Here is a 12,969-nt window from a genome sequence, read left to right on the forward strand (position 1 = left end):
GCTCCGTGTACAGCCGGTAGCACCTCCCGGGGCCCGTGCGGCCGGCCCTGCCCGCGCGCTGCTTCGCCTGGGCCTGCGAGATGGGCGTCACCACCAGCTGGTCCACGCCAGTCTTGGAGTCGTAGACCCTCTGCTTCACAAACCCGGGGTCCACCACGTAGTAGATGCCGTCGATGGTCAGCGAGGTCTCCGCGATGTTGGTGGCCATCACGACCTTCCTGCTGCCCGGCGGGGCCGGGTCGAAGATCCGGGTCTGCATGGCGCTGGGCAGGGCAGAGTACACGGGCAGGATGATCAGCTCGGGGACGTCGGGGCCCAGGGACTTCATCCTCTCGTACAGGATCTCGCAGGCCGTGTCGATCTCCTCCTGCCCGGTCAGGAAGACCAGGATGTCACCCGGCGGCTCGGTGAGGTGGATCTGCATGGCGGTGATCAGGCTGGCGTCCAGGTAGTCGGTCTCGGGCTCCTTGGCGTACAGGATCTCCACGGGGTACGCGCGGCCCGGCACGGTGAAGATGGGGGCCTCGCAGAAGTACTGGGAGAACTTCACCGCGTCCAGTGTGGCCGAGGTGACGATCAGCTTCATGTCCCGCCGCTTCTGCACGGTCTCCTTCAGCAGCCCGAACAGCACGTCGGTGTGGATGGTCCTCTCGTGGGCCTCATCCAGCATGATGACGGCGTACTGTGTCAGGTCGGGGTCCACCAGGCACTCGCACAGCAGCATGCCGTCCGTCATGTACTTGATGCAGGTCTGCAGATCAAATAGGAAGGATGAGGCCTAATTGGCCTTCATGGTGAACACTCAGCAGAGGGCATGCAAGCTCACTAACATGCTGGAAGACTAAGTAAAACACCTGAGATTCTGTTGTTTACCTGGAGAAGTACCATGGAGGGTGGGAGACAGATGAATCCTGTGGGACTCTCATTGCCCATGTCCTTGCCTGAGTGAATAAAGCCAAGATGTGCCAATCATTTGGGGTTCTATGTCGAAGGGATACCCCCCCCCAGATTTTAACTTGTTTCTGTGTCTCTTTATTTTTCAGTTTTGTCACCTCTTGGTCAGGTTCAAGCTCAGATTGTAGGCTGGTTCCTACATAAAGGGGGCCCACATAACAACATTTTAAGAACTGCACTACTATATGCTCTGATATTATTTTTATTTCTATAATAATGAGAATATAACTCTAAGTTGCATGAAGTTGACAACTTTAATATTTTGATTTTTCCCTTTGCCAAAGCTGTTAGCTGCTTTAATTTATCATTTGCCCACATCTTCTGGTGATATTGAGAATATCAAAGAAACATTAAAGGGACCACCCCTGAAAATTTAAAATATGATATCTAAAGAATTGATTGTTTTAAGCAAAGAATAGTGACTAAGTATAGTTAACTGAACTGTACATTTAACTTGATAGTATACATCTTTAGTTACGTTGAAAGTGAGTTACCAGTGTGTAATCCTGCTAGGTGAAAACAATCTACCTTAGGATGTGAGAGATTCATAGGGGCAGAAACTTCTGTGTATATCATTCTTGAAAAAGTATTATTCCTCTTAATGTGGGTTTAAAGTTTCCTTTTTAAAATAGCGAGGCACAGTAGTGAAAGCCTGTAATCCCAGCACTTGAGAGGCCGAGGCAGGAAGATTTCCATGAGTTCATGGCCAGCCCAGGTTACATAATGAGTTCAAGGCTAGCCCAGTATACAAAATGAGATACTGTCTCAAAAAATGAAACAAAACAAAAAAGTCCTTAATAGAATATTTCAATCAAAATAAAATTATTTATTGAAATTATTTTTCTCTTGCATTTCTTATCCCCTACTTAATATGTTACAAACTTTGGTTTGATTGTCCTAGTTTTGTATAAATACATATTTAGGTGTATTTGTTTTTACCAAAATGTTCAACAAGATCATAATTGTACACGTTCAACATGATTTTTCCCACCTACAGGTTGTGGACAGATCTCCAAGTCAGTTCACAGAGTTCAGTACTTATTAAATTTTGCATAGCTTTGGATGGCATAGACATCATGTAATTTTTAAGAAAAAATTTTCCCATATAATCAAATGTTGGTCGCACCCAGTCTTTAGTTTTTGTAATTGTTCCAATGAACAGACTTATACATATATCCTTATACAGTTGTATAAGTACTCTCAGTAAAAAGAGTTTTAGCAGTGCAATATCATCCTTTTGATTCAAGGAACTGATATCCAGAGGGCAAGAAATTTATCTAAGGCCAAATTCAAACTATAACTGATGCCAGCAATCATAAAATTTCCACGGTACCCTGTCAACTGCTGTTCTGCTGGTATAGTTAGTTTACATGGGAAAAAAAGACCCTTTTTTTGCTAATGATTGATAGATTTCTTGAGAATAAAGTTTGAATTGAGGCAGTAATTGTCATGCATTTTCTTTCTTTCACTTTTTAAAAATGTAGTTATTAAATGTCAGGAACATTTTTCTTGGCAGAATGAACATTTACAATATTTTTATAGAATAAAGAATTAAGCTCTGGGGACATCCAGGGTTGTTTTTTTTTTCTGTTCCTCCAAGGCTGTCCATAGATACAATTTTGAGTGCTCTAGTATAAAAGCTCATGATATATTTATATAAAAGAATTCTGAACAATGAAGGATAAAAGAAGCAAATTAATGATGTATAATGGACATGGGCCTACATATATCACAGGGCTACCAGAGAAGGTAAGTGTCAATTAAATTTGGCTATTCGTATGGTGAACAATGCTTGAATTAATAACAGAAAGAGATGGAGATGTGTATTTGGTAGGAAAAGTATTCTAGTTGTAGGAAACAGCTTACCCAAGTACTTAGTGTTTTGGAAATAATTGATATAACCAAGTAAATGTCTTTATTCTATCTTGAGACTGCCAGAAGTTACAGTGGGAAGTGAGCAGGACCACATCACAGAAGACCTATACTATTTCATGAACTTGGTTTCTCTGCCTCTGATCTTGTTTTGAGTTACTGTAATAGTCCAGATGAGGCCTAAACTATGGGATGAGACATGATACATTTGAGAGATTTAAAGATTGAACAGATGCCAGCTGAAACTTATCCAGGATCCTCATTCTGCTGAGCCTCAAACTAATTGGGAGACAACTGACAGCCAAGAGATGGGAGTTGGTAGTTATCCAAGGTCTTGTCTCTGTCAAGATTTCCTGAGTAAGGATTCAAATTCACGTGACTCCTTCCAGAGCAATTGAAGACATTTAGACATACTGCTAATGTTTGTGATTCTAAATTTCTTTAGAGGATGACCATGTGAAAGCAGTGAAAACTTGTAAAAATTGGTGAGGTCTTTGTTTAAACTACTTTTCATTTTTACTTCCTATACACCACAATATTGTAATATTGAAATTGTTTAAAATTACTCCAGATGGAAAGGGGATCTAGGGAAAGAAGGAGCAAGGAGCAGGGAAGGCAAGGGGAAGTAAAAAGGGTAAAGGGATTATGTAAAAGGGATGGTGCTCAGACTTCTCTGCTACCGAATCCTGCTGTCTATCCATCCCTTCCACACACATTCATCCTAAAAGCAACATTTAATAAACTTCCTTCATGTTATTATTTGTTTCACAGGTGGCTTCCTGGGGACCCAACCTGTAGCAGTTAGTGCCTGGAATAATCCAAGTCAGTCGCTATTCAGATAGGATTACTCAGGAACCTGAGGCTGGATTGTTGAAGCCAGCTAGCAGCGAGGAGTTGAAGGATACCCCCACCAAAGTCATGTATGCTTAGAACCTGGGGATGTGATCTTATCTGGAAATAGGGTCTTTGCGGATGTTAGTTAAGGATAGAAATGAGATCATACTAGACGAGTGTGCATCCTCAATCTAATGTCCGAGGACACAGCACTGAAGACGTAAAGATAGAAAGATTGGAGTGATACTGCCATACGCCTAAGAGCTCCTGGAGCTACAAGGCACTAGAAGAGGCAAGGAAGGATTCTTTCCTAGAGCCTTTAGGGAGCTTGGCCCTGCTCATTTCTCTGTTTCAGACTTCTTGCCTTCATAATGACAAAAGAATAAATTTCTGTTGTTTTAAGCCACATAATCTGTAGTAATTTGTTATGGAAGCTCGAGGAAAGTAATGCAGACTATCACAGGTGGTTGGAGGAATACAGATGACTCCTGACACATGATAAAATTGTTAAAATTATTAAAATTTTCAAGTGTTTGTGCATGGAAGACTGGAGGCAAATGAATAGCAGGTACGCTGTATTGAGACATGTAGGAAAATGTTAACCCTAAGCTCAGTGTAATTAGGTGGCTTTATTAAGCACAGTTGACACTCTGGAAAAATAACAAAGTTGAAAGTACTTAATTACTTTGAAAAGCTAAGTGTGAAAGCCAGAAGCACTTTTTTTTTTTTTTTTTTTTTTGGTACCAGGGATCGAACTGGGGGCCTTGCACTTGCAAGGCAGGTGGCAGAACCACTGAGCTAAGTCTCTAACCCTCAGAAGCCTTCTTATTACAGTCTCTTGTCTCCCTCAGCCAGAAGGCTGAGAAAAAAAAAAAAATGAAGCCAGACACTTACTCATGAAACCAGGTTCAGCTCTCAGCTAGGCAGGTATCAGCTATGCCAAGGTCAAGATCCTGGCTGGCAGAGAATAGGGTTACTTTCAAATCACCAAATGCCCCCAAACCTAACAGCTTATAGAACTGATCCAGTCTTCCCTTCCTCCTTCGCTCCCTTGCATGCCAGGATCTATACTTCAGTCACAACCTAACCCAGCTGGGGATATGCTGGGTGATGAGTGAGGAAGGAAGGAGAATCTATTCCAGAGAAACTGCAGAAGTTTGTTAGGTGAGAAAAATGCCATGTGGAGTTTATGGAAGCTGCATGTGGAGAATGCCAATGTGTCATGCTCACTTGCCTGCCTTTCCTGCCTGCCTTCTTTCTTGCCTTCCTGCCATCCTGCTTGCCTTTCCCTTTTCCCTAGTATTGATCCCAAAGCCTCACATATACTAGGCAACATTCTACATTCTACTACTGATCCACAATCCTAGCCTCGTTTTTAAATTTTTAAGGTTTGAGACCAAGTCTTATTAAGAGGCCCAGGATGACCTGGACATTCTCCTGCCTCAGCCTTGCATTTCCTTAATTTCTTTATTCTGTACCCTCTGCCTGGGCAACTCAGGCTTTTCCCCTTTGTTACCACAGTATTAAACCCAGTGTTTTAAGAGTGCTCCACATAGGGCCAGGGATTTAATTCAGTGGCACTGTGCTTGCCTTGCAAGTGCAAGGTCCTGAGATGGATACCCGGTATCAAGAAAAAAAAAAAAAGAATGCTCCAGATAAATGAGTTCTTGGTTTTCCAGGCTTGTCATCCGCTCCCCTCTTGTTATGGTTATATCTAAATGTCCTCCTAAGGCTGCATGTGATCATAGGCAGTACTTTTGGAAGATGATTGGATTATAGGGGTGTTGCAGCCAATGGCTGTTAGGAGGTGCAGCCTGGTTGGAAGAGGTGAGTCACTTTGGGTGTGATCCAAAAGGTTCCATCCGCCTTGCTCCTCCCTTGACTATTTCCTGGATGCTATGCTGTGAGCAGCTCCTCCTCTGCCGTGCCCCTCTGCCATGCTATCCTGCTTCAGAGCCAGCCAACTATGGACTGTAATATGAGCCAAAATAAACCTCTCCTTCTTAGGTTATGGGTGTCAGGTATGAAACTGTGGGTGTCAAGTTGTGGGTGTCAAATGAGGAGGATGTCCCTTGATTAGGCAACCTCAAAATCCAAACTCAAGTGTGCTCTCTTGACTCTGGTATCTGCTAGTTCATTCTTACAAAAGTTAGGCCGGGTGTGGTGGCTCACACCTGTAATCCCAGCACTCAGAGTGAGGCAGGAGGATCGCTGTGACTTTGAGACCAGCCTGGACTATATAGTAAATTCCAAGTCAGTCTCAACTATACAGTGAAACCCTGTCTCAAAAAACAAAACACACAAAAAAGGTTAGTTTCCCCTCTCTTGTCAGGCCCAGAATATCCCGGCTGAATTTACTGAGATTTAACTATAGTCATCAGCCTGGAAAGGTCTCAGAGACAGTATCTTTGGGGTTCCAAGGTTTCCTCACTAAATTCTTGACTTTTGCATACACTTTCAAAATACCTTCGCTGAGAATTCCAATGTCTCTGAAAGCTTAGGTCTCTAGACGGGTGTTGTGCCCACCTTCCCACTGCAGGAGCCACCGGACTCCTCCTAAGCATCACAAAAGCCCTTTGACTCACATTTATCCACTAACTGCTTTTAACAACCTTCAGCTTCTTGTTATCCTGCCACAGGGTACCATCACATGTTCCCAGGAAGCAACCAAGTCAGCTATCTTTGGAGACTTTGTCCCCACTAAGCTTTCAGTAAGTAGCCTGAACAATTGAACTTGCAATACTCTCCCCCAGCAGGGGTGTTTCCTGCCTTCCTTTGGTGAAATCTTTATCGAGAGAGCCAACGTCGTGTGATATTCTGTTTTATGTCCCTCTTCCAGGATACTATCCTCCTTCCCACTGGAAAGTATATAAGCCAGTCCCAAATCCCTTCTTTATGACATTTTTTCTCAGACTACTTCTAATACCACAGGAGAAGTAGATGCCAAGACAGACAACCTTCAACATGTAAGAAACACATTGGAGGAAAGCACCTATCAGAAGATGAAGAAGTAGCCAGACAGAGCTAAGAGGGCTGTCAGACTGTGACGCATGTCTAAACACCTGAGGAAAGAAGTCAGGTGGCAAGGAAGCTTCTCTCATGGAATGGAATTAGGACAAGGACATTGCTGAGTCCTTGGGTGTTTCACTTCCTTGCTTGTCCTGGAGTGTCCAGTGTGAGAAAGATCAAAGGTTGTCCTAGACAGTGGGGGTGAGATGGCAGCTCCACTATTAGGTTTGCCTTGGGAGAATTCCAACTCCATGCACAGCTATAAGATCTATGAGTGTGAGTTAACTTGGTTACGGAATTAACTAGTAGAGGCTGCTTTAGATCACCATCTGACATTTAGATCTTCTGGCTTGTTTGGGATTTAATCAGGCAATAACAAAATGTTGACAAACATTCCACTCTAGATTAGTATTTTATATTAAATAATGTGAAACATTAAAGTGATTCCAGATGAATTAATTTCACTTGGACAACATTCCTCTTTTGGATGAATTTAAATCAAATGCATTTTGTAATCATGTTTATTTGTTCATCAAGTCCTGATGGTCAGCTAAAAGATATTTTAATTTTCTGGGAAGTGTATGCCAAAGGATAAAATCATGAAGGCTGCCATAAAAGACAAATGATATCTAGAATGATGGTGCTACACATGGCCAGTTTGTAAAAAACATTTTTATGATTTTATAGGCCAGCTATCTCTTGGCTGATTGTCAATAAACTGATTGTCAGTTACTTCTGCTAAGGAAATATCTCATTCCAAAATATTAACGTTAGACTGTACTGCAGAAAATTCATGTTTGATCATAATTCATAGGATTTTAATAAAACTTACTAATCATATTGTATAGACATGGGAGAAGTGGTTACCACAGACAATTATTGAAAATTTTTATCGTCATTCTTTTTTTTTTTTTTTTTTTTTTTTTTTTTTGGTACCGGGTCCTTGCGCTTGTGAGACAGGCGGTGGCACCACTGAACTAAATCCTTGGCTCTAATGCTACTCATTCTTGAGTTATAATTTAAATTTATTTAAATTGACTTAATTTAAATTTCTTGAGTTATATTTTAAATTTATGGTAAAATCAAGATATGAGACATTGTTACAAATATCCTTTCTAAATCACATAGCAGTTTGGTGATATCATGTATTCGCCATTGGAAGGGTTCACTTGGATTTAGACATGATCATAGCCCCATACAAGGCTTCCATTTGATTAAAACCCTGACACATTCCTAGGAGACCTAGACTAGGATAACAAACGTAGCCACTGCGGAATGACTCAGGTTTGGGAAGGTATAGCGACATAATGCTACCTCCAAAAAGCCATGCTGTAATAATCCTCGAAGGCCACAGAAATGAATCCTGGGTCTGGGGAGACATTTTTACAGGAGCTCTGGGGAAGATATGAGATGCATTTTTGAACTAGGGAGAGTGGGGAGGAGTTGTAATGGTGAGGGTGAGCTTTGTGTGGAGACAGACAAGATCAGGAGGGAATACCCAATCTTTTTAGTGACAATGGTATTATACAACAATCTTAATCCATTCATGCCACAATAATGCCTCATATTGAGAAAATTTATAAACATTAGAAATATATATTTTTTCCTGTTCTGAAAGCTGAGAAAAGTCTTTTCCTATGCCAATGTCTTTGAGAGTTCTACCTAACTTATCTTTCACCAAGTTTAGTGTTTCTGTTTTAATATTTAGATCTTTAATCTACTTCAATTTTAGTTTAGTGCACAGTGAAAGGTAGGGGTCCTGTTTTAATCTTTCGCAGGTTGAAATCCAATTTTTCCAACACAATTTATTGAAAAGGCTATCTTTCCTCCTTTGAGGATGGTTGGCTCCATTTTCAAAGACGAGGTGGCTGAGTATATCTGGAGTTACTTCTGCATCTTCTAATCTATTCCACCAATCATCAGATCTGTTTCTTTACCAGTACCATGCTGTTTTTATCACAGTGGCTTTGTAGCATAGTTTCAAGTTGGGAATTGTGATACCCCTTGTTATGTCTCTGTTGCCTAGAATGGCTTTTGCACTAGCAGATTTGGTGTATGGTGAAGTCTCACTCTCCACTACCAACATGGTACCGTGTTGCTGTATCCTCCTCAGGGGATTAAAGCTGTTTCCTTACGTGGAAGAAGGGAGAGAAAAGCAAAGGTATAAGGCCTTTGTTACAAGGGCACAAATTCCAAACTTAAGGGAAGAATATTCTTTCTAAAAGATTCCACTTTTAATATTATCACATTGGGTATTAGGTGCCAACATAAATATGGGAGGGACACATATATTCAAATCAAACTCAGTCCTTTCCCAGCAGCCATGACCCAGAGCAGACCCTTCTAAGGTAGCCTCTAAACTCAAGGGGACAGGTGTGAGTTGATGCCTGGTTACAGAATGGCAAGACCAATGTTTTGGACATGTATTCTTGCCTTCAGAATCTGAGAGAGTATTGCTAATGTGGAGTCACTGGGAAAGAAAAAGCTGTGTCCAACAGAGTAGCAAGTTAGGAGCTCCTTAGGATCAGTAGCAGGTGATGAGGCTGGAGACAGAAAATCTGGAATGGCCATTCTAGAGTCTATGTGAAGTGGCACCTAGAAGCTAGTGTCTCCTTCCCTACTCTATTTGACAAAATCTTGTGGGGAGTAACTTAATAGCCCCAAGCTGAGACTCTTAGTTGAGGCTGAGTCTTTGCCCAAAAGGAACTTAGAGCTTTATTTAAAGTTCAAAATAACAGAAAAGACCATTACTCTGCTCTTATCACCTGGGAAAAATTATGCCTGTTACTGCAGGGATGCAAAACCTTCCATAGGAGGAAATAGTCAGAAATTTTTCATGAGAAGCCGAGGGATGTAGTGAGCAACATCTTACAAGTCCTTAGAACAAAAAGAATAATGGATTTCATTAGCCTGCCTTTTCTACCATCCCTTGATGCAATCTGAAGGCATAACTGCAAAACAACCCAGCAAATGTGATTTTAAGGCCAAGAAAATATTATCCAAGTACATGAGGTCCCATTCAATCTGAGGGTAGAATGTGGAATAACAAGAATTTAAAGGGCTATATGACCTCCAATCAATGTTTCATAAACAACACTTCTTTCAATTAATCTTTTGAAAAATGCAGCAGATGGTTTGATATTAATCTCCAGTACGAATGTAGAGAATTGCTGTGTTTGTTCAAAATTGATCCAATGTTTTTTTAATAAAAGCAAGACAGGGTAAAATTAATATCAATGTTATGGTAACTAAGAAGCTTAACCAAGAAATGAATCTTCAACTCTTTTGTTTGGGGCAGGCTTGGACCACACAGGCAAATATAGATATTTTAATATCCCAAGTCAACTGAATACTCAGTTACAAGCTGAAGCTAAATTCCTGTACATTTGGATTTTTTTTAGAGTGTAGGCTATGTGTATATTTGCATATATGTACTGTTTCCTCAGTTTGACATACTAAAATACAACAGACTAGGTGACTTAAATAGTATAACTTATTTTTCTGACAGTTTTGAAGGATGAAAGTCTGAAAGTTCCAGCCTTGATTTGGGGTGAAGCCTCTCTTCCTGGTTTGTGGATGGTCACCTTCTTGCCTGCTTTGTCCTCATGTGGTTTTTCTTCTGTGCATGAGCAGAGAAAGAGATTGCTGGTGCCTTCTATCATTAGGGACAACAGCCCTATATGATGCTGGACTCTGAGGGAAATGTTCTTTTTAGCTGACATCTAAACTATAGATCCATCTAAATTGGGTGTGGTGGTGCATGCCTGTAATCCCAGGAGGCAGGAAGATCATCATGAGTTTCTGGACTATATAGTGAATTCAAGACCAGCCTCAACTGCATAGTGATACCTCGTCTCAAAAGAGCAAAAACAAAAAATATTGTCAGCTAATTCTCTAAGATCGTCTATGTCTATAAGATGTATGAGGTCACAAGCAGCTCTTCAGTCTTGGCAGACAGTGTAAATGGAGAGAGTAGATAATTAAATTCAAGGGTGAACTGCACGGACCAACCTGATGAAAACAAGTTTTGTCCTTTGGCCAGGAGGTGGCAGCCTTTAATCATACAGTAAAACACCCTGAGCTTTGATGGGTAGCTTCTGAAAGGGATTTCAAGGAAGACACCAGTGACTGACTCAAGTCAGAGGGATTCTGAGTTCTACAGATGTTGGTAAGGAAAGTGCATAGGAGGATATTGGCCCTGCTCAGGTAACTGACCTAATGGGAGACAAGTAACAGAAAGCATGCCAAGAGGGAAAGGAGCACAGAAAGGCTACAGCAGAGCCAAGCCAAACCTGGGGAGAAGAGTTGGATTGACAGTACAAGTTTCAGGAGAGAACCAATTCCAGGGAGGCTAGAGAAAAGGCAAGTTTTGTCAGTGAGGGAGTTGTGAAAATGTTGTTCCATAGCACTAGTGTTTTTGGCTCTGTTGACTTCCTAACCCTTACAAAGATTATGTTCCAAGAATATACTGAGGCAGTTTCATTGGCAACATGTGACAGACAGAATGAAAGCCCTTGTTCTCTTGGATCTCTGCTTTCTGCTGAAGGCATCTGACTTCTGACAGTTGCCCTGACAATGGTAAACACTTCAGTGTGGGCCTCTCCCTTTTTAAGGTTGCTATCTCGCTAAAAGCATGATGGTCCTTCTTTTTTATTTTTTTATTTTATTTTTTTGTACCGGGCATCAAACTTGGGCCCTTGTGCTTGTGAGGCAGGTGGTGGAACCACTGAACCAAATCCCTGGCCCAATGATGGCCCTTGTTTAAATGAGCTGCTTTGGGGTTTATTATTCTTCCTGTGGTACATAATCCTCAAGGTGATGGTATTAGGAGGTGGGACCTTTGGGGTGATGAGGTCATATACTTACACCCTTATAAATGGTGTAAGTGCCCTTATGAAGGAGCCCAGAGGAAATGCAGTGATCCCTTCAAAATGTTAAGAAGATAGCTATGAACTAGGAAATAGGACTACATAAGATACTAAACCTGCTAAAACTTGATTGTGGACTTTCCAGACTCCATAACTGTAACAAACTTCTGCTGTCTATAAGCCACCCAGTTTATGATATTTTATTATAGCAGCCTAAACAGGCCAAGAAAAAAATTCAAACTAAAAGTCACAGACCCTAGGTTCAAGGAATTTGGGTCACATAGAAAGAAAAAAACCTGTAATTCAAAAAAGTGAGCAAGAGAAAAGTACTGCACCACAGCAAGGCACAGTTCAGTTGATGTGCAAAGGGAGGGCCAGAGGTGGAGTTAACTGTTGACCTTAGAGCATCTATCTTTATTCTCTGTGTTAGATTTTTCTCCATTAAGTGCAGGAATGGGAAAATCATTCTCCAAATGCTTGCACACTTTCTGATTGAGCCTTGTCATGATTGTTGGTAATATTTTTCTTAATCTTTCTTTTTCACCTTGTATGAGCCAATTAATCCTGGTGGCTACAGCTGTATTTGTGCCTTCTATTACCTTTTCTCATGCACTGAAAGGCTACTTTTGCCTCAATTATAAGAGAGAGCTAAGCTTATCTAGAGCTTAGAAGATCTGAGCTCTGACTCAGTCAGCAAGAGTTTGCCTTAAAAAACTAGCACCCCATAGCAGCTGTGGAGATGTTCTTGCTCAGATCTACCTCCTAAAAAGAACTTACCATGGAGCTGTAAAAAGAGCACTTAGCTGACAGCCTCTCTGCAGGGTTTTGAGGATACAATGCAACATTTAAGTAGCTCCCAGTGAGTTAGTACAGTTAGAATCCTGGACACTGCCTGGCTATCTCTGACCAACCAGGGACTCCTGTAGGTAATCTTTGCTCTAGAGCAGTGATGGCGAACCTATGGTACACATGTCACAGCAGTCCATTTGTATCATTGAAAGCTCCAAAGGTTTTCCATCACTGCTCTAGAGCCTTCTAGGGTTGGCCAAGATATTGACAAGTATGTAAGGTTATCCAAAAATTCTTCCAAGCCCCTTTCCACTTACTCTCCCTTAATTTTTTCATAGATCTATTCCCCCCACCCTCCTACACTTGTAATTACATCTCAACATCTGTTTCCTGGAGTGTCTGCAATGACACACTTGGTATGTGAAGTGGCCTGAAAAAGCAAAAGATATCCATTTGCCGAGGCCATTGAGTACACTGGCAAAGGAGCACTGGCATCAGTAAGAAATCCAACAGTAGCTATCCTCTGCAAACTGGTTACAGACAGTAGGAGAGATGGTTAAAAGTTTGCCTCAGCACAACAATAGAATGGTGAAGTCTCTGGAGCAAGAAAGGCCAAGTGGTAGCCATAAACAACCAAGGTCAG

At 41.5% G+C, this 12,969-nt stretch overlaps 1 protein-coding gene across 1 annotated transcript in view; it reads right to left on the reverse strand.

Annotated features, from left to right (window-relative positions):
• LOC104870866 (ATP-dependent RNA helicase DHX8) overlaps window positions 1-934 on the reverse strand; it is a 5,946-nt gene extending 5,012 nt beyond the window's left edge. Inside the window, 2 exon segments of the mRNA XM_033760708.1 lie at window positions 2-751; window positions 874-934. Of these exon segments, the coding sequence (XP_033616599.1) occupies window positions 2-751; window positions 874-933 (810 nt within the window). The 5' untranslated portion in view covers window position 934.
• Window positions 935-12,969: the final 12,035 nt, after the last annotated feature.

Source organism: Fukomys damarensis, unplaced genomic scaffold, assembly GCF_012274545.1.
Source record: "Fukomys damarensis isolate Sample0158 unplaced genomic scaffold, DMR_v1.0_HiC HiC_scaffold_73774, whole genome shotgun sequence".
NCBI lineage: Eukaryota > Metazoa > Chordata > Mammalia > Rodentia > Bathyergidae > Fukomys > Fukomys damarensis.